Source organism: Bactrocera dorsalis, chromosome 6 (assembly GCF_023373825.1).
Source record: "Bactrocera dorsalis isolate Fly_Bdor chromosome 6, ASM2337382v1, whole genome shotgun sequence".
In the NCBI taxonomy this organism is placed as follows: domain Eukaryota; kingdom Metazoa; phylum Arthropoda; class Insecta; order Diptera; family Tephritidae; genus Bactrocera; species Bactrocera dorsalis.
In genome coordinates this window covers 25,016,393-25,038,168 of record NC_064308.1, presented here as the reverse complement: position 1 = coordinate 25,038,168, position 21,776 = coordinate 25,016,393, and the positions used below count along the sequence as shown (strand labels likewise).

The 21,776-nt window shown below is 32.7% G+C and overlaps 1 protein-coding gene and 3 long non-coding RNA genes across 12 annotated transcripts in view; 1 reads left to right on the top strand and 3 right to left on the bottom strand.

Moving 5' to 3' along the window:
* Positions 1 to 20: 20 nt before the first annotated feature.
* LOC125779607 (uncharacterized) overlaps positions 21 to 21,776 on the bottom strand; it is a 128,475-nt gene continuing 106,719 nt past the window's right edge. Inside the window, exons 2-5 of one of the 3 annotated variants that reach the window (XR_007423391.1) lie at positions 6,711 to 6,847; positions 6,568 to 6,640; positions 3,942 to 6,083; positions 21 to 3,888 (exon numbers count right to left, since the gene is read on the bottom strand). This is a non-coding gene — a long non-coding RNA (uncharacterized LOC125779607). The other 2 variants (XR_007423390.1, XR_007423392.1) reach the window with 2 other exon arrangements.
* On the bottom strand, positions 7,974 to 17,719 carry LOC109579422 (uncharacterized). Of its 4 annotated transcripts, XM_049460800.1 has the most exons (7): positions 17,531 to 17,719; positions 15,541 to 15,610; positions 15,412 to 15,471; positions 15,299 to 15,346; positions 14,926 to 15,206; positions 14,708 to 14,855; positions 14,196 to 14,626 (listed from the first exon to the last, which is right to left on the bottom strand). In XM_049460800.1, the coding sequence occupies exons 1-7, from the start codon at positions 17,537 to 17,539 to the stop codon at positions 14,499 to 14,501; spliced, it is 744 nt and encodes a 247-aa protein (XP_049316757.1). In that variant the 5' UTR covers positions 17,540 to 17,719; the 3' UTR covers positions 14,196 to 14,498. The 4 variants fall into 4 exon arrangements, with proteins under 4 accessions (XP_049316756.1, XP_049316755.1, XP_049316754.1 ...); XM_049460799.1 differs by lacking the exons at positions 14,196 to 14,626; positions 17,531 to 17,719 and adding an exon at positions 7,974 to 8,428 and having other exon boundaries at positions 15,541 to 15,680; XM_049460798.1 differs by lacking the exons at positions 14,196 to 14,626; positions 14,708 to 14,855; positions 17,531 to 17,719 and adding exons at positions 7,974 to 8,428; positions 8,510 to 8,657 and having other exon boundaries at positions 15,541 to 15,680.
* On the bottom strand, positions 8,708 to 11,449 carry LOC125779569 (uncharacterized). Of its 2 annotated transcripts, XR_007423334.1 has the most exons (5): positions 11,309 to 11,449; positions 9,310 to 9,383; positions 9,185 to 9,244; positions 9,072 to 9,119; positions 8,709 to 8,979 (listed from the first exon to the last, which is right to left on the bottom strand). It is a non-coding gene; the product is annotated as an uncharacterized LOC125779569 (long non-coding RNA). The 2 variants fall into 2 exon arrangements; XR_007423333.1 differs by having other exon boundaries at positions 8,708 to 8,979; positions 9,072 to 9,244; positions 9,314 to 9,383.
* LOC125779593 (uncharacterized) lies at positions 12,598 to 21,035 on the top strand. 3 transcript variants are annotated; one of them, XR_007423370.1, is made up of 3 exons: positions 12,598 to 12,725; positions 12,794 to 12,911; positions 20,856 to 21,035. It is a non-coding gene; the product is annotated as an uncharacterized LOC125779593 (long non-coding RNA). The 3 variants fall into 3 exon arrangements; XR_007423371.1 differs by lacking the exon at positions 12,794 to 12,911 and adding an exon at positions 19,014 to 19,131 and having other exon boundaries at positions 20,856 to 21,029; XR_007423369.1 differs by lacking the exons at positions 12,598 to 12,725; positions 12,794 to 12,911 and adding exons at positions 18,818 to 18,945; positions 19,014 to 19,131 and having other exon boundaries at positions 20,856 to 21,028.

The window sequence follows — 21,776 nt, the reverse complement described above, 5'->3', positions numbered from 1 at the left end:
TTCCCCTTTTCAATCCACTGTTTAGATTGTTTTTTTGTTTCGGGCGTATAATGATGAATCCAAGTTTCGTCTACAGTTATCAATCGGCGCCAAAAACGGGTTTTATTGCCTCTAAACTGAGCCAACAGAGCGCTGGAAATGTTCATGCGCGCACGTTTGTGGTCTAGCGTAAGCAAACGCGGCACCCAACGCGCGGACAGCTTTCTCATGCCCAAATCTTGGTTCAATATGTGACAAACAGTTTCTTTTGACATCTTCATAATCTCAGCTATTTCCCTAACTTTAATCCGGCGGTCGTCTAGTACCAATTGATGAACTTTAGCGATGTTATCGTTAGTGGTTACAGTTTTTGGACGCCCAGGACGTTCATCATCTTCCAAGCTCCTGCGACCACGTTTAAATTCAGCTGCCCAGAATTTTACGGTGGTAAACGATGGTGCAGAGTCACCATACACAGAGTCCAACTCATCTTTGATTTGTGAAGGCGTATTGCATTTCAAAAATAAAAATTTAATTACAGCTCGATATTCAATTTTTTCCATTTTGGTGAAATCTCCGAAATAGACTCACAAAAACGACTGTCAACAGATAATTGCGCAAGATAAATTTCTGAAATTTTGGCGAGTAGCTATTATAATATGCACAATTTGAAGTAGAAACTTTTTTTTCAGATGTGCCGCTAGCTTCACGTTGAGGTCGGTTATTTATCGGACATCCCTCGTATGTAAAGGAATTATAAATGACTTCTTCCATATGGATGGAAATAAACCTTGCATAAGAGATGTATTAAATAGTTTTGTTAGGGGTTGGTATATATATTTGGCACATTTCTTAAGAAAGCATGAGGGAATCATATCTGGGCCATAATTGTATGATTGTTCTAACATGTTCAACTGATATAAGACGTCTGCTTCGGAAATGGTAGGCGCATTAATGACAGAAATCGGACATAACTTGTGCTGATGCGGAATATTTTTGGAGATTTTGGAGAGTAATTGGACTTAAAGAATTCAGCGAACGTATTAGAAATGGTGTGATTGTCACTAGACATACTAGACTTATATTTCATAGCGGACGGAAAGTTAGAAATCCTGCGTTTGGAGTTGACGAAACCATAGAACAATTTTGGATTACGTATAATATTATTTTTTACTTTATTTATATAATTATTATAACATATTTTGTTAAGTTCAGTAAATTGTCGACGCAATTTAGAATATTTTGAATAGTCAGCAACTAATCCAGTTTTTTAAAAACTTTAAAAGCACGAGATTTTCTATTTTTTAATTTACATAATGCTTTCGAAAACCATAAATTAGAACTCCTTTTTTGAGGAACAACACACGTCGGAACATATTTTTCAAATAAGTTTAAAATAGTTTCATTAAAGTGGGAAGCACTAAATTCAATATTGCCACTGTAATCTGGCCAAGTTACTTTAGAAAGTTCGTAATTAATCTTCTTAAAATTAGCTTTCGCAAAGTTGAACCGAAAACAAAGGTCTTGTGTATTGTTAAGAACAAAGTTGGCTATGATTTCGATGTTAATTTCCAAAGCAGGATGATGCGGGTCCTCTGGCCGAACCAAAGGATCACATCGGACAACGGAGAACATTGAAGCGTTATCAACATAAACTAGATCTAAGAACTTACCAAACTCGTTTGAAATTAAATTAATTTGGTTAAGACCCAATTCCGACATTTCATCTAAGAACTCGTTAAAACATAAGCGAGTACTAATAGGAATGGTGTAATCATCAATAGATTTTCATGATACGCACGATAAATTGAAATCTCCCAAAAAAATTATGGAATCAGTATTATTAGCCATTGAGGAAACCTTATTTATTAATGAAGCATGCTGCATATATACAGATATGTCCGAGTGAGGCGCTATGTAAGATAAAGTTAAGTAGATATGGCCACTATTAGCGCAAATACGAATGCACTTAAATTCTATGAAGTCTGCATGCGAAACATCGACTTCAGATGGAATTGAAGAATGAACAGCAAACAAGACACCACCTCCTTTTCTATCCAGCCGGTCATATCTAAAGATTTCGAATTTGCTGATGAATATTTCATTATCAAAAATGTGAGGCTTTAGCCAAGATTCCGTGGAAGCAATGATTTTAAGGTTACAATGAATGCTGTTTAAATACTAATCAGCAAGTTTTGCATTAAGACCTCTAACATTTTGATAATAAATAATCAGCGAATTATTGTTCATTAATTTTTTGTAATCACGGAATTTCTTGGCAATTTGGTGATAACTACAGGGGGCTTATCACGTTTGTGCTCGAATTCGCGCACAAAGGCCCCAGATGGCCAGAATGAATTATCAAGTACCGATCGAAAACTGTCAGCGGATACGTTGATTTTTTAATATCTCTGTTGTATTTGAAGTTAAATTTACGGATGTCTGTATCTTCCGTTTTTAATTTCGACGAGATGCAACTTTTTATATCGTCGACTGTGGTATTCGCAGCAAGTCTCGAGATAAATATTGCCTTTTTCCGCGGTATTACCACTAAGTTTTTATTAGTTGATTTGGACGTATTTGCAGGCGGATCTTGGGAAGTTTTCCGCTTACTGTGTTCAGTAACAGTTTTCACTGTGTCTTGAGCAGACGGAATCTTCTCTCCTTGAGGACAAGGGGATGACAGATTAATAAGGCCAATAGTGGGTGGGAGCATTCGTTTTAAGGAAGATACAGTGGTATTTTCATCAGACGGGCGTTTACGTTTTGATGAAGGTTTTTGATTCTCTTCCTGAATATTTAGGCATTTAAATGATTGAAAAAGCGTTTCATAATGCCTAAATTTTTCAGTAAGGGTTTCAAGCTCATGACCAATCTCCTTGAAACCATTGCGCGCCTGCTTAAAAACTTTAAACAATTCAATTTCAGTTGGTCTGCATTTTAAGCAAGACCAGCGCAATCCCTTACTGTCAAGAATAGAATTCAATATCGTACCTGTCAGTCCAGCACATTTAAGATGGGCAAGCCCATCACAAAGCCAGCAAAAAACAAAGCGTTCCGACTCACCTTTTACAGAGCAGTTCGGAAAGTTACAAGTCATAATGAATAAGAAAAAAAATATTAAATAGAAATATAAAAATGTTAAATAACAAATGAAAAACGAGCAATGACAAAAATATTTATAACAAATGAATGCAATAAAAATTGATGGTTATCAACCAATGTAGCGAGCAGTTTGAGATGCACTGTAATACGCGAAAAGTAAAAAAACTCGCGAACAGCTGTGGACAAAGATGGAAACGAATAAAAACAAGAAAGATATTTAAGTAAGCAAAGTAAATTAACACTAACAATTGCACTGCTTAAAATGTAGCACAACAACAAATTTAAAATGACTCGGCGGAATAAATTAAAATTAGCCAACACACAATTAAAGTAAATATCAATTGATTCAATAGCACAATATAACGCTGATACTTATCTTAAAAGATCGCTTAATCCAGATATTTTCAAATAAAGTTTTAAATAAATTTAACAAATTCGCCAGAGCCCGAAACAAAGCACAGCTGTACACGAGAAGAGTTGCCAAAACCACCTTGCGAACAGATTGTCCATCGGCGGAACATCCCAACCGATACAGCACTATTTTGAGTTGCAGTTCGATTGGAAGTTGTGAAGAACTTGAACTTGTCTTAAAAACAGCGTAATTTTTAATTAATTCTAAGATACGTTCGCATTCCTCCGGGCGAACACGAAGCATCTGATTGAATCTGCTTTCGTCAAGATTCCTTAGCACATTTCGCTGCCAACTGGAACATTTTGGTAAGCCGAAATGAACGTTTCTTCTGTTGCTCAGCAAACAGCTCATGCTGATCAAAAAACTTTCAATAGCTTCGTCTTCTTCGTCACCTGGCAAAGTATAAATATTTGTATTTAATGAAGAAATGTATGAGAATACTCACTTGATTCAACTCCTAATAGAGCCAATGCATGATTTTCACATAAAGAAGCTATAATTTTATTTTTCTGAATTGCTTGTGGCATTTCTGTCTTCTTAATTTTTCACTATCAGCTGATTATGTGTAGAAATATGACAAAATATGACATACAACAGTTAAGGGTGCTCACAAGTGTCGTATTTTTTAAGAATATTAAAATATGACATAAGACATACAACAAAGCTTGTGAATTGCCTAATTATATATAGAGACGGAGTGTTGAAATATATTTGCCACTACTGTAAAGAGAGCTACATATAATATTTGTTATAACTGTACTTGAAACTGAAGCCAACTCTCTCAGTTATATTCATGAATTTCTTTTGTACCATTTGTCATTCGCAAATAAATGTTCTGGAAAATAAGACGTGTTGTATTCAGTTCCTCTAAACCGGCTGCGAAATAGACTAAATTACTTTTCTACAATAAAATACAGTGGCGGACAAAAGTCTACATACACCCCCTGTTTTCTTCGATGTGAGAGTACAAAAACTTTTTAGAAAAATGTGTTGATACAGTTTTATTCTAATCTTCTTTCTAATAACAACAAACTTAAAAAATCCATTAATTAATATAAAACTACAAATTTATGGAATAAAAACTCAAATATTGTGTTGACAAAAGTCTACATACAGTACAAAAATATCTTAGTTCAGTGCGAAAAACTGTAAAAAATGCTAGTTATTAAGACGTTTTAGTATTTAGTTGGGTCCCCATTGGTATCTATAACTGCTTGAAGACGCCGTGGCATTGATTCTGCTAAATTTGTCAACGCTGCAAATGTAATGCTGTTCCAAGGTCCCAATATGCGCTCTTAGAGTAGAGCAGAGCTAGAAATTTGGTGTTTTCTAATTCTACGCTCCAAAATCTCCCATACATGTTCAATAATATTCATATTTGGACTTTGAGGTGGTGTATTTAATTCATTTGGAGTATAATAATGCAACCAATCCTTGACAATTTGCGCCGCATGCATCGGATCGTTATCTTGTTGAAATATCCAACCGGAACCGAGCCCTAAATTATCCACCAAAGGCTTCAAATTATGTTGCAACAGAGACTTATACTTATAACCGTCCATTTCACCTTCAATAAAGTCCGAATTTCTAACTCCAGAGGCCGCAACAACTCCCCAAACCATTACGCTGCCGCCACCGAGCTTCACAATTGATACTACGTTCTTCGGTTCAAGCGTGGCGTTAGTTTTCCATCAAATTTTAGCACTTTCATCACTACCAAAAAGAGGGAATTTAGAATCATCTGTAAATGAAACTTTTTTCCAAAAATCCATTTCCTTTTCTTTGTGTTTTTTGGCGAACTTTAAACGAATTTTCCGATTTTTTCAGAAATAAAAGGTTTCTTCCGTGGTGTTCTACTGTGGAATCCGTTATCGTTTAGAGTTTTTTTTTTATTGTTCTTGGTTGGATACTCATTTGTGACGTACTCGTTCGGCTATATTTGGAGCATTTACTTTTGGATTTTGGTCTACTTCGTTGAGAATCAGGCTGACGTATCTACGAGATTGTTTTTTTGGGGGTCTACTGCGCGGTTAATTTTCGTTGGAACCATTATTTTTAAAGTTTTTTAGAATTGTCTGTACTGTTGCTCGACTCAAGTTTAAAATTTTAGAAATTTCACCATATGATTTTTTTTCTTTTCTTTCTTTTATCACCAAATTTCTTACATCAATTGATATTTCATTTCGCGGAGCCATTATAGCTATTTAAGTGTTTAAACCACAACTAAATTCAATAAATATCAAACAATAAACATATTGAAATAAAAGAAAAGGCTAACGTTACCTTACTGTTAATATAACAATGTACAAAGTATGAGATTTGAACTGTATGTAGACTTTTGTCAAAGCAATTTTTGAGTTTTTCTTCCATAAATTTGTTGTTTTATGTTAAATAATGAACTTTTTTAGTTAACTGCTATTATAATAAATATTAGAATAAAACTGTATAAATACATTTTTGTAAAAACTTTTTGTACTCTCACATCGAAGAAAACAGGGGGTGCATGTAGACTTTTGTCCGCCACTGTATATTAAATACAAATAGAATTTACTCTGAAAGCAAAGATTAATAAAAATAGTGATATAATCTGAAAAGAAAGAATAATTAAATAAAAATAATAATAAGAAAATATAAGTATTATTTGATCATTTAAAATATTAAACAAACATTTGTTTTCACATACATATGTATTACATTGGATTGTGTAGGCCGCAGTAAACGCATAAGATACATACATATCGCTCATTTGCTGCAAGACCGGCATAATTCAAAAAACGTGATTTTGGAGTTAATGCTGCAGAATTGTTCGTTATATCATACTTCATGTTGAGTCAAAAATTCATATGAATACCTCTTATATGCTCCGCTTGAGAAGAGGTGTAAGGTTGGAGTCACCGTGTAAGGTTGTAGTAAGTTGAAAACTTAAAACGCGTTTTCTGGCGAATCGATTTTTTTGACTTATGCCGGTCTTGCAGCAAATGAGCGATATGTACCTACATATTTATTTCTGCGTATTATATTGGACTGCGCAGTCCAATTTCAAACAACACACACTTTTTTCACATACTTACTAAAAAATTGATATTTGCTGCTCCTGATGACACTGCTGCTGCTGCTATTTCCAATTCATTCTAATTTCCAATGCTATAAAAACAAATGAAGTAATTATTTGCAAATTATTTAAAAAAAAATCACATAAACTTCACTTACTTACCTTCTTGTTTTACGAACCTCCTTTACGATGGTACGAGCACGAATGATATGCGTCTTTCAATCGTTTTTTATACCCTAAACAGGGTATATTAAGTTTGTCACGAAGTTTGTAACACCCAGAAGGAAGCGTCGGAGGCCCTATAAAGTGTATATATAAATGATCAGTATGTTGAGCTAAGTCGATTTAGCCATGTGCGTTTGTCTGTATACATATATATGTACGAACTAGTCTCTCAGTTTTTATGATATCGTTTTGAAACATTTGTCGGAACTGCCGATATCGGACCACTATAACATATAGCTGCCATACAAACTGAACGATCGGAAAAAAGTTCTTGTATGGAATACTTTCACATTCCAAAACGTATCTTCACGAAATTTGGTGTGAGTTATTGTTCAAAGAAATAATAAAATATCGGAAGAAATTGTTCAGACCGGCTTATTATAGCATATAGCTGCCATACAAACTGAACAATCGGAATCTAGTGCTGGTATGGAAAACTTTTAAATTTGACAAAATATATTCACGAAATTTGGTATAGATTATTTTCTAAGGCAACAATGTAATCTCCGAAAAAATTGATCAGATCGGCATATAGCTTCTATACAAACTGAACACATAGTTACTAAAAGAAATGCACCTGTGATATATTAGCATCGTTGCAGCCGAAGTTAACATTTTATTACCCTTTTTGGGATTTTATTTTGGCACTATTGACAATTATGTTTTCTCCTTCGCACTCATTCAAATAAATCAAGAAACTTTTTTTCATCGCATTTAGGTAAACAAAAAATAGTCCGAAAGTGTGCGTTGGTGTTAGTACATACCCTGCAAAAAATGCGACTAGTCCGGGATGTGTGCGGGATTAGTCGCAAAGGAACATGCCCACTTTACATCTCTTTGTATGGACTGAACTGTTCCCTTTTGTTCGAGCATGTCTTATGAAGAGACTAATTGTACCCATTTATACCCAAATGGGTATAAAAAGGGACTAGTCGCTTTGTAGGTCGCAATGGTAGCAGAATGAGACCAGTCGTTATAAAACCTCTAAAATCCCTTTAACAATCAAGATAAATTTTATCCGAAGCCTTCGTTTTAAAATATGTATTTTTATTTAATTGACTTTAAACACTTTAAATACAGCTTCTCTAACATAAATCTGACAAATCAAAATTTTTGCAAAACTCATGAAAGAAATTATCATCAAAATTTAAAAAAATGTATCTTAAAAAAAATCGTTTACGCAGTTTTGTACTCCACTCAAAAAGTTCGCGTTGATTTCTTGCTTTCATATAACGCGTGAACAAAATTTATTCTTTAAGAAAAAAAAAACGAAATAAAATGGGCTACAAACTTTTAGGAGAATATTTCTTGTGAGTTTTTAGCTGGGAAAATTTTAAAATAAATATTCGTTCTGGTTTCTTTACGAGTTTTATAAATCACATTTTTTAAATAATTTTATAATAAAAATTAAAAAAGAAAAATTCAGTCCAGAAATAAGAAGTCAGAATTTAAAGTCTGAAATATTACAACTTTGTACTATTGCAGTTTTATATTAAAAAAAAAAAAAACAATTGGAGGGGTAGTAGTTTAAGATGCAGAATTCTTCTTTTTTTGTCGATAAGCTTTCTTAAAGAATTTAGCTTTTTCGAAAGCAATGGCTTTGCGCAGCGCGTCCTCCGGCGACAATCCCTTAAATGGTAATTTGGCAATGGCTCCTAAATGAAAAGAAGATTTAATTTAACTTGAATTAAAAACATACATATGTGTAAAACAATGGTATGGAATATTTATCTTACCAGTCAATGAAGCATAAAAATTTGGGAAAGATTTTAAGCTTATCTTTCCATGTGAACCATCCACGTTTATTGACGCTATGACGTCCTTATTTAACAGCAGCCTTATATTTCTGAGATTGTTGCATAAAATAGCAGACATCGCAGATTCCTATAAAATATGTTTAAATAATATTTGTAAACTGAGCTATGATATAAATCTCTGTTCGTAGGGGTAATTTTTTCCTCCAACTGATGCATTTCTGGGACGTCACTTATTGGGAAATATTTTGTGATGGGTGCATTTTTTGATTCTTGGCGAATCAATTGCTCAGTCGCCACCTTTTGGACCGCTATTGCATCCATTATAGCAGTATTCTGTGCTTCGACTATCAATTGCAGGTCGTCTAATTTTTTGCCAATATCCTGTAACTGCTTTTCAAACGTGTTGCAGTGGCTGCAGCAAACAACTTCAAACACGCCTTGGTTGGATTCTAAAACAATAAATTTAAATGCTCCAGAGTACAGATTATCGAATCATAGACGAACATACAAATTCAAATTTACTATTACTAAAAGAATTTACCATTGGTATATTTAGTGGCCGACGTTGAAACGCTGATCCCACGTGATTCTAAAAATTAAGGCATTTTAAGTGTAATAGTAGTTTTCTAAATACATTTTCGAAGATGTCTTCACCTATAGTGCATTCACTGGATACACTAATGTTTTGTCCAAGGTGGGCAGTGTCAATGCCATCTGTAAAGCAAAGTTTGTTTTAAGTTTTTATGAATTACGGATTATAATTGTTAAATGATGGATACCTACATCTTGCCTTTTTCATTGGAATTGCTGTGGTCGACGTTTTGAGATTTGGTGCTCCATATTTTTTGAAATGCTCAAGAAAAAAAGAAAAATTAGTAATTGTTTCCATAAAAAAAATGATAAAAAATTAACTATTACAATAAACGAAGGTTACATGCAAGTATGTAATATTGGAATAAGAAGAACTTTCTCTAGAAGAGGGATACACATTAATTTATACTCTACATCATCCAGAGAAAACTCCTCTATATCAGATGACAGAATATGGTCCGCAGTACATATTCCCATAGTATACGAATCAATGGGCTCTGTGAAATAGCTTTCTAGGTGTAAAAATCTCTTTCCTTTGATAACTTTGCTGTTAATGTCTTTAAATTCCTCAATTCTTATGTACTGAAATGGTTTTACGGAACAGTAACTATTTGGGCTTTTATTAGATAACATAAATTCTTTAAAATTAAAACTCACTATAATGTTATTTTTTATTTTAAAACCAGTAAATTTTGGGGCCACCACAATTTCTTCATGTTTCATCATATTATGTATTTGTTGTAATATTTGTGTCGGTTTTTTCACATATGACTTCAAAATTTGTAAGTGGTTTTCAAAGGAATATGCAGAGTAACTGGATGGAATACCTAGCTCTTTAACGTCTTCTGAAATATGAAGAAGGGAGTGTACATTGTACGAAATACTGTTTTCCCCAAACACAACAGCAAAATTTTCCACGAATAACTTTAACATATTTCCCGCTACATCAATGTTAGAGTTATAGTTTTTTGGGCAGAATAATAACCTACACGCGCAATGCAATAGGAGGAATTCATAATATACATCACCCGGAAGCTCATCTTTGAAGACATAAATTCCATAATAAAAAAGAAACATGCGGAACTCAATCGCTTTCCAATTCGCTATTTCATCTACAGTTCTTGGTTTACGAACAAATTCCCTGGTGATGTACGAAGATAACTCTACTATTTGTTTGGATAAATACAATTTAGTTTCTTTTTTAAATTTGTAATTTGATTTATTATTTATTACTCGTAAAATAAACTTTCGCATGACCCCTAAATCGATTAAATGCATAACATCAAGAGGAACTTGAGAGATCATGTTAATATTAATTTTTTCCAGTGGAGATAAATTCTCTTTGAAAAGAGATAGATTTTTATTGGGGTACTTGCGATCTAACAAATCCCGATTGGATACTGTTACTCCGGCTTTCGTGCTATAGGTTAATACGCCATCCTTTTTCCTCCCGACTTGATTGCACTTCGGGCAACCATGTCTAGACGTGTGGCCAGGTATTCCACAAAGAAAAGCTTTTGCTGGAGCATCGCAAACAAATGCCCGTATTTTAAAAGCGATGTAACGCCCACTATATTCAAACCCATTAGTTTGAAGGTCACTGACTTCTTCAATAAATTCATTTAAAAATTCATCTATAGAATTAGGCTTACTGTTTCCTACATATATACCTGTGGCAAAAACAGATACATTCTGCACATTAACAACTCGTAATAAAATTGGCCACAATTGCATCCTACTACTACGGTACAAGGGTAGACCGTCAATATTTATATCTGCAATTATGGTGTTATAATCAAGCAATTTTTCCCCAATTTTATATAGCTGCGCCTTAATGCCAAAATTACAAAAACGTCCCGGGCTCATATTTTGCACCATTAACTGGGGCTTATTTCTTAATAGAGATTGTGCACTTTTAGGTACTTTAATATTTTCTGCTGCAAGAAGTGCAAGCAGTTCAGAAAGGCTTTTGTGGCTTATTTTATTACGAATTGACCACATTTTCAATTTCTGCTGAAATGGGACTTCCAATGAGCGACTTGGCACATATGGTAGAACCTCCTCTACATTTCCAGCAATCCTAGCAGTGGACACGGTCGACACAGCGTAATTTCTACCTAGTCTTAACTTTTCACGATTCTGTTTTCTTTCCCTACTTATTATTCTCCTTAGGTGACGCTTGCTTACCTTACTCATCTTGTACAAAAACTCCTTTTCTCACTTTGCTGCTATTCCTTTTTTCTTTTATTTGTTTTAATAATGTTGATTTAGCCAAACAGATTTCAGATTTCAGACTTTTCGCACTTCTTACTTTTTAAAAACCATCTGTTGCAAAACTAGTGGCCGCACATTACCGATTATACGGGAAATATTATCGATAGTACTGCCTTGGAACTATCTCGATACATACATTTACCCTCATTTAAACTTTTGCGTAATTCGAGTCAAATTGCGCTAAAAAAATTAAATAAATTAGTAAGTGTGTTTCGATAAAAAAAATGTGCGTATATTTACTCACCGGGTCATTAGTTTTCGTTAACTCTTTTTCTCCTTAATACATTTATTACCTTCTGCAGATATTTTGTTCTTCCCATTATTAACAAATTACCACTGGCAATAGTAATATGCACGCAAATCACAGTTCTAACTTATTTCTTTTTATATTTTATTTTATTGTAGTTATAGGTGTTTTATGTTATTACGCGTAAAAATGTTGTCAAGCACTTTTTTAGTTTACTTTCGCAAAAATAGTCAATGTAATATAAATACAATGCTGGAAAACATGTACACCACAATGAAAAAATAGATATAAACAGTGCTTATCAATTTGTTTAGATAAATAATCTCTTGATGTCGATTCCTTTTGTCTGCTCGCAATACCTTTCGATATAATAATGGTATAATATCAGTAGATAATTATCGATATAGAGACGTCGATAGGTTTCGACTTCTAGTTCTGCAACTGTGAAAAGAGTGTTGTTAACTACGTAAGACATTTTCGAGCTTAGGTTGAAAAGGCTCACAATTTTCAAAATGAATTGGCTTGAGTGGTTTTAAATCCAAATCAATAATTGTTAAAAATGATAATATGCTTATAAAATACAAGCTTTGCTCAGATCTACAGCTTACTAAATATTTGCAGAAACAAAGGTCTATGCTTAGAGAATAATTGACAGCATGCCTAATATCCAGGCTTTTACTTAAAGCAGTATTGTATCTTCTTATTGAAGAAAAAGCTATTATAAATAATCATTTCTTTGAACCATAAGTGATACAAAAAGTACAAAGATTGAGATTTCGTGTATAGCAAAAATATTCTCTTGCATATTAATTGTTTCTAACATCAGGTTATTAATCATTATAACCTAAATTTCACTTCGAATCGAAATGTAGGTAATAAAATCAAATCTCCAAACGTCTTAAATATTTATCTTTTAGGTTATATCATTTAGCTCGACGATATTTAAGAAAAAGTACAACGATGAAATTTCCCCTTTGTTTGTAAGTAGCAGAAAAAAAGGGAAATTTCCCTAACTTAACAACACTGTATTTAAATGTAAACAAAGTCGCAGAAGTGCAGATAAACAACCAAATGAAGCAATTGGTAAGTTTTTATTGAAATATAGTTGTGTAAATCTCACAATAAATTAATTATATTATGAATTATTGCAGCATGCAACTGTTTTGTTCTACGACTAATCACATAAGCAACCAACAGATGTGATAGCCGGCGCAACAGTTGGTTATTTCATCAGAGTCTGGAACGTTCTGCAGGGGATTTGATAATAAGGTATGTTGGTTTTTTTAAGTAAGCATTTATTGGTGGATTATATTGTTGCTCTTGAATCTATTATCAATGCTTTTACAAATCCAGATTTTATTAAAAACCAAGTATCATCATGGAAGCCTACATTTGAATGCCGCTCTTAAGTCAAATACGTACATGATTGAAATATAAAATTCTGTTAGAAAAAGCTATTTTTCATAAAAATGTTTGGAAATTGTTAATGTTAATGTATACTAAAAGAAAGATAGTTTAATTATCTTTTAATCCATAATGAATTAAAAAAAAATTCATTTATTTTGTAAATGCTTCAAGGCTATATTTATTGTTTTATGCAAGTCAAAAGTACATGTCGAAATACAAAATGTTGTTAGCATGGGCTTTGTTTTATAAGCATGTTTAAAAATATACAATGTTAACGCATATGAAAATGGAGATAGTTCAATTATCTTTCGTTCTGATTACAATTTCTTATAAAAATTTTTCAGTTTGTAAAAAGTTTCAATGTTTTTGTACATCGCCTCTTGCTAGTGCAAAGACATGTACGAAATTCATTACTTATGGTTTTTTTTAAATGTAATAGGTTATGATAATTGAATGGAAGGAAATTCAGTAACTTTGCTTTGAAATTTATGAATGTATTTTTGCCAAAATTCTAACTTTTTTCCCAATAGTACCCGATAGGGATTAATTGAGACTAATTGATCTCCAATTATACCCGTTTGAGACTAGTTGCGACTAATTAATACTCAATTGTTCCACATCGAGACTAGTCCCGGAATACTCTCTTTAGAGATTAGTCGCACAATTTTTTGCAGGGCCCTGCAAAAAATGCGACTAGTCCGGGATGTGTCCGGGATTAGTCGCAAAGGAACATGCGACTAATCCCACTTTACATCTCTTTGTATGGACTGAACTGTTCCCTTTTGTTCGAGCATGTCCTATGAAGAGACTAATTGTACCCAGTTATACTCAAATGGGTATAAAAAGGGACTAGTCGCTTTGTAGGTCGCAATGGTAGCAGAATGAGACCAGTCGTTATAAAACCTCTAAAATCCCTTTAACAATCAAGATAAATTTTATCCGAAGCCTTCGTTTTAAAATATGTATTTTTATTTAATTGACTTTAAACACTTTAAATACAGCTTCTCTAACATAAATCTGACAAATCAAAATTTTTGCAAAACTCATGAAAGAAATTATCATCAAAATTTAAAAAAATGTATCTTAAAAAAAATCGTTTACGCAGTTTTGTACTCCACTCAAAAAGTTCGCGTTGATTTCTTGCTTTCATATAACGCGTGAACAAAATTTATTCTTTAAGAAAAAAAAAACGAAATAAAATGGGCTACAAACTTTTAGGAGAATATTTCTTGTGAGTTTTTAGCTGGGAAAATTTTAAAATAAATATTCGTTCTGGTTTCTTTACGAGTTTTATAAATCACATTTTTTAAATAATTTTATAATAAAAATTAAAAAAGAAAAATTCAGTCCAGAAATAAGAAGTCAGAATTTAAAGTCTGAAATATTACAACTTTGTACTATTGCAGTTTTATATTAAAAAAAAAAAAAAACAATTGGAGGGGTAGTAGTTTAAGATGCAGAATTCTTCTTTTTTTGTCGATAAGCTTTCTTAAAGCATTTAGCTTTTTCGAAAGCAATGGCTTTGCGCAGCGCGTCCTCCGGCGACAATCCCTTAAATGGTAATTTGGCAATGGCTCCTAAATGAAAAGAAGATTTAATTTAACTTGAAATAAAAACATACATATGTGTAAAACAATGGTATGGAATATTTATCTTACCAGTCAATGAAGCATAAAAATTTGGGAAAGATTTTAAGCTTATCTTTCCATGTGAACCATCCACGTTTATTGACGCTATGACGTCCTTATTTAACAGCAGCCTTATATTTCTGAGATTGTTGCATAAAATAGCAGACATCGCAGATTCCTATAAAATATGTTTAAATAATATTTGTAAACTGAGCTATGATATAAATCTATATATCAAATTAACTTACATATACATCTCTGTTAGTAGGGGTAATTTTTTCCTCCAACTGATGCATTTCTGGGACGTCACTTATTGGGAAATATTTTGTGATGGGTGCATTTTTTGATTCTTGGCGAATCAATTGCTCAGTCGCCACCTTTTGGACCGCTATTGCATCCATTATAGCAGTATTCTGTGCTTCGACTATCAATTGCAGGTCGTCTAATTTTTTGCCAATATCCTGTAACTGCTTTTCAAACGTGTTGCAGTGGCTGCAGCAAACAACTTCAAACACGCCTTGGTTGGATTCTAAAACAATAAATTTAAATGCTCCAGAGTACAGATTATCGAATCATAGACGAACATACAAATTCAAATTTACTATTACTAAAAGAATTTACCATTGGTATATTTAGTGGCCGACGTTGAAACGCTGATCCCACGTGATTCTAAAAATTAAGGCATTTTAAGTGTAATAGTAGTTTTCTAAATACATTTTCGAAGATGTCTTCACCTATAGTGCATTCACTGGATACACTAATGTTTTGTCCAAGGTGGGCAGTGTCAATGCCATCTGTAAAGCAAAGTTTGTTTTAAGTTTTTATGAATTACGGATTATAATTGTTAAATGATGGATACCTACATCTTGCCTTTTTCATTGGAATTGCTGTGGTCGACGTTTTGAGATTTGGTGCTCCATATTTTTTGAAATGCTCAAGAAAAAAAGAAAAATTAGTAATTGTTTCCATAAAAAAAATGATAAAAAATTAACTATTACAATAAACGAAGGTTACATGCAAGTATGTAATATTGGAATAAGAAGAACTTTCTCTAGAAGAGGGATACACATTAATTTATACTCTACATCATCCAGAGAAAACTCCTCTATATCAGATGACAGAATATGGTCCGCAGTACATATTCCCATAGTATACGAATCAATGGGCTCTGTGAAATAGCTTTCTAGGTGTAAAAATCTCTTTCCTTTGATAACTTTGCTGTTAATGTCTTTAAATTCCTCAATTCTTATGTACTGAAATGGTTTTACGGAACAGTAACTATTTGGGCTTTTATTAGATAACATAAATTCTTTAAAATTAAAACTCACTATAATTTTTTATTTTAAAACCAGTAAATTTTGGGGCCACCACAATTTCTTCATGTTTCATCATATTATGTATTTGTTGTAATATTTGTGTCGGTTTTTTCACATATGACTTCAAAATTTGTAAGTGGTTTTCAAAGGAATATGCAGAGTAACTCGATGGAATACCTAGCTCTTTAACGTCTTCTGAAATATGAAGAAGGGAGTGTACATTGTACGAAATACTGTTTTCCCCAAACACAACAGCAAAATTTTCCACGAATAACTTTAACATATTTCCCGCTACATCAATGTTAGAGTTATAGTTTTTTGGGCAGAATAATAACCTACACGCGCAATGCAATAGGAGGAATTCATAATATACATCACCCGGAAGCTCATCTTTGAAGACATAAATTCCATAATAAAAAAGAAACATGCGGAACTCAATCGCTTTCCAATTCGCTATTTCATCTACAGTTCTTGGTTTACGAACAAATTCCCTGGTGATGTACGAAGATAACTCTACTATTTGTTTGGATAAATACAATTTAGTTTCTTTTTTAAATTTGTAATTTGATTTATTATTTATTACTCGTAAAATAAACTTTCGCATGACCCCTAAATCGATTAAATGCATAACATCAAGAGGAACTTGAGAGATCATGTTAATATTAATTTTTTCCAGTGGAGATAAATTCTCTTTGAAAAGAGATAGATTTTTATTGGGGTACTTGCGATCTAAAAAATCCCGATTGGATACTGTTACTCCGGCTTTCGTGCTATAGGTTAATACGCCATCCTTTTTCCTCCCGACTTGATTGCACTTCGGGCAACCATGTCTAGACGTGTGGCCAGGTATTCCACAAAGAAAAGCTTTTGCTGGAGCATCGCAAACAAATGCCCGTATTTTAAAAGCGATGTAACGCCCACTATATTCAAACCCATTAGTTTGAAGGTCACTGACTTCTTCAATAAATTCATTTAAAAATTCATCTATAGAATTAGGCTTACTGTTTCCTACATATATACCTGTGGCAAAAACAGATACATTCTGCACATTAACAACTCGTAATAAAATTGGCCACAATTGCATCCTACTACTACGGTACAAGGGTAGACCGTCAATATTTATATCTGCAATTATGGTGTTATAATCAAGCAATTTTTCCCCAATTTTATATAGCTGCGCCTTAATGCCAAAATTACAAAAACGTCCCGGGCTCATATTTTGCACCATTAACTGGGGCTTATTTCTTAATAGAGATTGTGCACTTTTAGGTACTTTAATATTTTCTGCTGCAAGAAGTGCAAGCAGTTCAGAAAGGCTTTTGTGGCTTATTTTATTACGAATTGACCACATTTTCAATTTCTGCTGAAATGGGACTTCCAATGAGCGACTTGGCACATATGGTAGAACCTCCTCTACATTTCCAGCAATCCTAGCAGTGGACACGGTCGACACAGCGTAATTTCTACCTAGTCTTAACTTTTCACGATTCTGTTTTCTTTCCCTACTTATTATTCTCCTTAGGTGACGCTTGCTTACCTTACTCATCTTGTACAAAAACTCCTTTTCTCACTTTGCTGCTATTCCTTTTTTCTTTTATTTGTTTTAATAATGTTGATTTAGCCAAACAGATTTTCAATTTTCACTTTTCGCACTTCTTACTTTTTAAAAATCATCTGTTGCAAAACTAGTGGCCGCACATTACCGATTATACGGGAAATATTATCGATAGTACTGCCTTGGAACTATCTCGATACATACATTTACCCTCATTTAAACTTTTGCGTAATTCGAGTCAAATTGCGCTAAAAAAATTAAATAAATTAGTAAGTGTGTTTCGATAAAAAAATGTGCATATATTTACTCACCGGGTCATTAGTTTTCGTTAACTCTTTTTCTCCTTAATACATTTATTACCTTCTGCAGATATTTTGTTCTTCCCATTATTAACAAATTACCACTGGCAATAGTAATATGCACGCAAATCACAGTTCTAACTTATTTCTTTTTATATTTTATTTTATTGTAGTTATAGGTGTTTTATGTTATTACGCGTAAAAATGTTGTCAAGCACTTTTTTAGTTTACTTTCGCAAAAATAGTCAATGTAATATAAATACAATGCTGGAAAACATGTACACCACAATGAAAAAATAGATATAAACAGTGCTTATCAATTTGTTTAGATAAATAATCTCTTGATGTCGATTCCTTTTGTCTGCTCGCAATACCTTTCGATATAATAATGGTATAATATCAGTAGATAATTATCGATATAGAGACGTCGATAGGTTTCGACTTCTAGTTCTGCAACTGTGAAAAGAGTGTTGTTAACTACGTAAGACATTTTCGAGCTTAGGTTGAAAAGGCTCACAATTTTCAAAATGAATTGGCTTGAGTGGTTTTAAATCCAAATCAATAATTGTTAAAAATGATAATATGCTTATAAAATACAAGCTTTGCTCAGATCTACAGCTTACTAAATATTTGCAGAAACAAAGGTCTATGCTTAGAGAATAATTGACAGCATGCCTAATATCCAGGCTTTTACTTAAAGCAGTATTGTATCTTCTTATTGAAGAAAAAGCTATTATAAATAATCATTTCTTTGAACCATAAGTGATACAAAAAGTACAAAGATTGAGATTTCGTGTATAGCAAAAATATTCTCTTGCATATTAATTGTTTCTAACATCAGGTTATTAATCATTATAACCTAAATTTCACTTCGAATCGAAATGTAGGTAATAAAATCAAATCTCCAAACGTCTTAAATATTTATCTTTTAGGTTATATCATTTAGCTCGACGATATTTAAGAAAAAGTACAACGATGAAATTTCCCCTTTGTTTGTAAGTAGCAGAAAAAAAGGGAAATTTCCCTAACTTAACAACACTGTATTTAAATGTAAACAAAGTCGCAGAAGTGCAGATAAACAACCAAATGAAGCAATTGGTAAGTTTTTATTGAAATATAGTTGTGTAAATCTCACAATAAATTAATTATATTATGAATTATTGCAGCATGCAACTGTTTTGTTCTACGACTAATCACATAAGCAACCAACAGATGTGATAGCCGGCGCAACAGTTGGTTATTTCATCAGAGTCTGGAACGTTCTGCAGGGGATTTGATAATAAGGTATGTTGGTTTTTTTAAGTAAGCATTTATTGGTGGATTATATTGTTGCTCTTGAATCTATTATCAATGCTTTTACAAATCCAGATTTTATTAAAAACCAAGTATCATCATGGAAGCCTACATTTGAATGCCGCTCTTAAGTCAAATACGTACATGATTGAAATATAAAATTCTGTTAGAAAAAGCTATTTTTCATAAAAATGTTTGGAAATTGTTAATGTTAATGTATACTAAAAGAAAGATAGTTTAATTATCTTTTAATCCATAATGAATTAAAAAAAAATTCATTTATTTTGTAAATGCTTCAAGGCTATATTTATTGTTTTATGCAAGTCAAAAGTACATGTCGAAATACAAAATGTTGTTAGCATGGGCTTTGTTTTATAAGCATGTTTAAAAATATACAATGTTAACGCATATGAAAATGGAGATAGTTCAATTATCTTTCGTTCTGATTACAATTTCTTATAAAAATTTTTCAGTTTGTAAAAAGTTTCAATGTTTTTGTACATCGCCTCTTGCTAGTGCAAAGACATGTACGAAATTCATTACTTATGGTTTTTTTTAAATGTAATAGGTTATGATAATTGAATGGAAGGAAATTCAGTAACTTTGCTTTGAAATTTATGAATGTATTTTTGCCAAAATTCTAACTTTTTTCCCAATAGTACCCGATAGGGATTAATTGAGACTAATTGATCTCCAATTATACCCGTTTGAGACTAGTTGCGACTAATTAATACTCAATTGTTCCACATCGAGACTAGTCCCGGAATACTCTCTTTAGAGATTAGTCGCACAATTTTTTGCAGGGTAAAGAAAAAATGTGTAGTTGTATTGAAATGTTTGACGCAAGTGGGCAGCCGTGGTTGGCAGGGTATGTAGATATTTATGTTTAGTAGACTATATGAGTTTTTATATATTTAGGTGTTTGATTTTGTATCCACATTTATGTTTTATAGTATCTCGGCTTTGCTGAAACTAGACAAATAAGCATGTTCAATTATATTCGAACACTGACGATGGGATTTTGCAAAATTTTGATTAAAACTATGGCAATGACAACAATGAGAATAAGGAAAAAGAAGATCATTTCAGCGTTGCTGGACTAAGTGAAACTTTGATCCAAAATTGGTTAGCAATGCCGAGAGAATTAGAAAACTATTTCATCAACTTGGACTCAAATACAGAACGGTCTGCAAGGTTTAAGTGGCAAATAAAAGAAGCAGTTGAACTAGAAAATCATTTCATCAACTTGGACCTAAACACAGAACGGTCTGCAAGACTTAGGGGGGTATTCTACTCTAGAATTTTGAAAAATTCGTTTTTTTCCTATATTTAAAGTTTAGAGCCTTAAGAGCATATTCTCCAAAGGATTTTTAAAAATTAAAATTTTTTTAGGAGCTACAGTTACTTTAGTAACGCAGTACCTAGCCCTTTTTTAAACGCGTTTTTCTGGAAACTACTTTTTTCCACACGGTACCGGCATTATCTCAAGTTCTATACAACCTATTTACTTGAAATTTTATGTGAACCTTCTTTAAATAATCCTTTCGTGTTAAAATTTTTGTTTTTAATATTAAAAAGAATTCAGGAATTTCAAAAAAAAGCGTAAAAAATGAAAATGCCATTTTTCAAAAAAAAAAAAATTTTCGTGTTCCTTGAGGTAGGGACTATAACAGCATCCTTACTGATTAAGATTCTCTTTTGATTTTTTTTTTCAGACCACCAGGAGAGTCAGGATCAATGTCACCGGGATGCGCCATTTTTTTTTTACACCTGTCTCTCCCCACACCCCCTCTAATTATTTTAATTTTTAATATTTTTTTGTAAATTTTTTTCTGTATTTTTAAGATATCAATAAAAACACCATAAAAAATGGATGGATATTTTTTGGTTTTTTTTTTAATAAAATTCAAAAAACTGCCCAAAATTTGATTTCTAGACTAGAATACCCCCTTAAGTGTCAATAAAATGAAGCAGTAGAATGCTACCGAAAACTGTTGGAAGAAGTAAAAACAAAAAGGCACAGCGATTAATAACATATTTTTTTAAGTCATAAACATCACATATTTACATGAACTTGGAAATGTATTACAGTAGAATGGTGCAAAAGTTAAATTTTCAGCTAAGTTGACCGATTTTGAGCGTCCACGTACCGCTCTAAAAAGTTAACTTTTGGTTAACTATTGTTATTAACTAACTAATCTATTTTTTCACACCCAACCGTCAAGAAAAACAATTGCTATGTATACCCCGAATTTCTATGTGAAAAAATATTGTCGATGTCGCGAGGTATGTATATACAAGGAGTGTTCCAAAGTAAACAGGACTTAAAAAAAACAACAAATGGTTTTTCGGGAAAATCAATTTATTTTAATCAAAATAGTCTCCTTCTGCTTCAATACAGATTTTTGCACATCCAAAAACATGTCGACCGAGTGTTTTAGCTCGTTGGCCGGTATGGCCGCTAGTATGCTGTTGAAAGCCTTTTGAATGGTCTGTACGTCTGCATAATGTTTTTCTTTCATGAGAAAATGCATTTTTCCGAAAAGGAAGAAGTCGCACCGTGCCATATCAGGTGAATACGGGGAGTGGTTAATGGTTAAAATGTGATTTTTGGTCAAATAATCGTTTTTTGAATG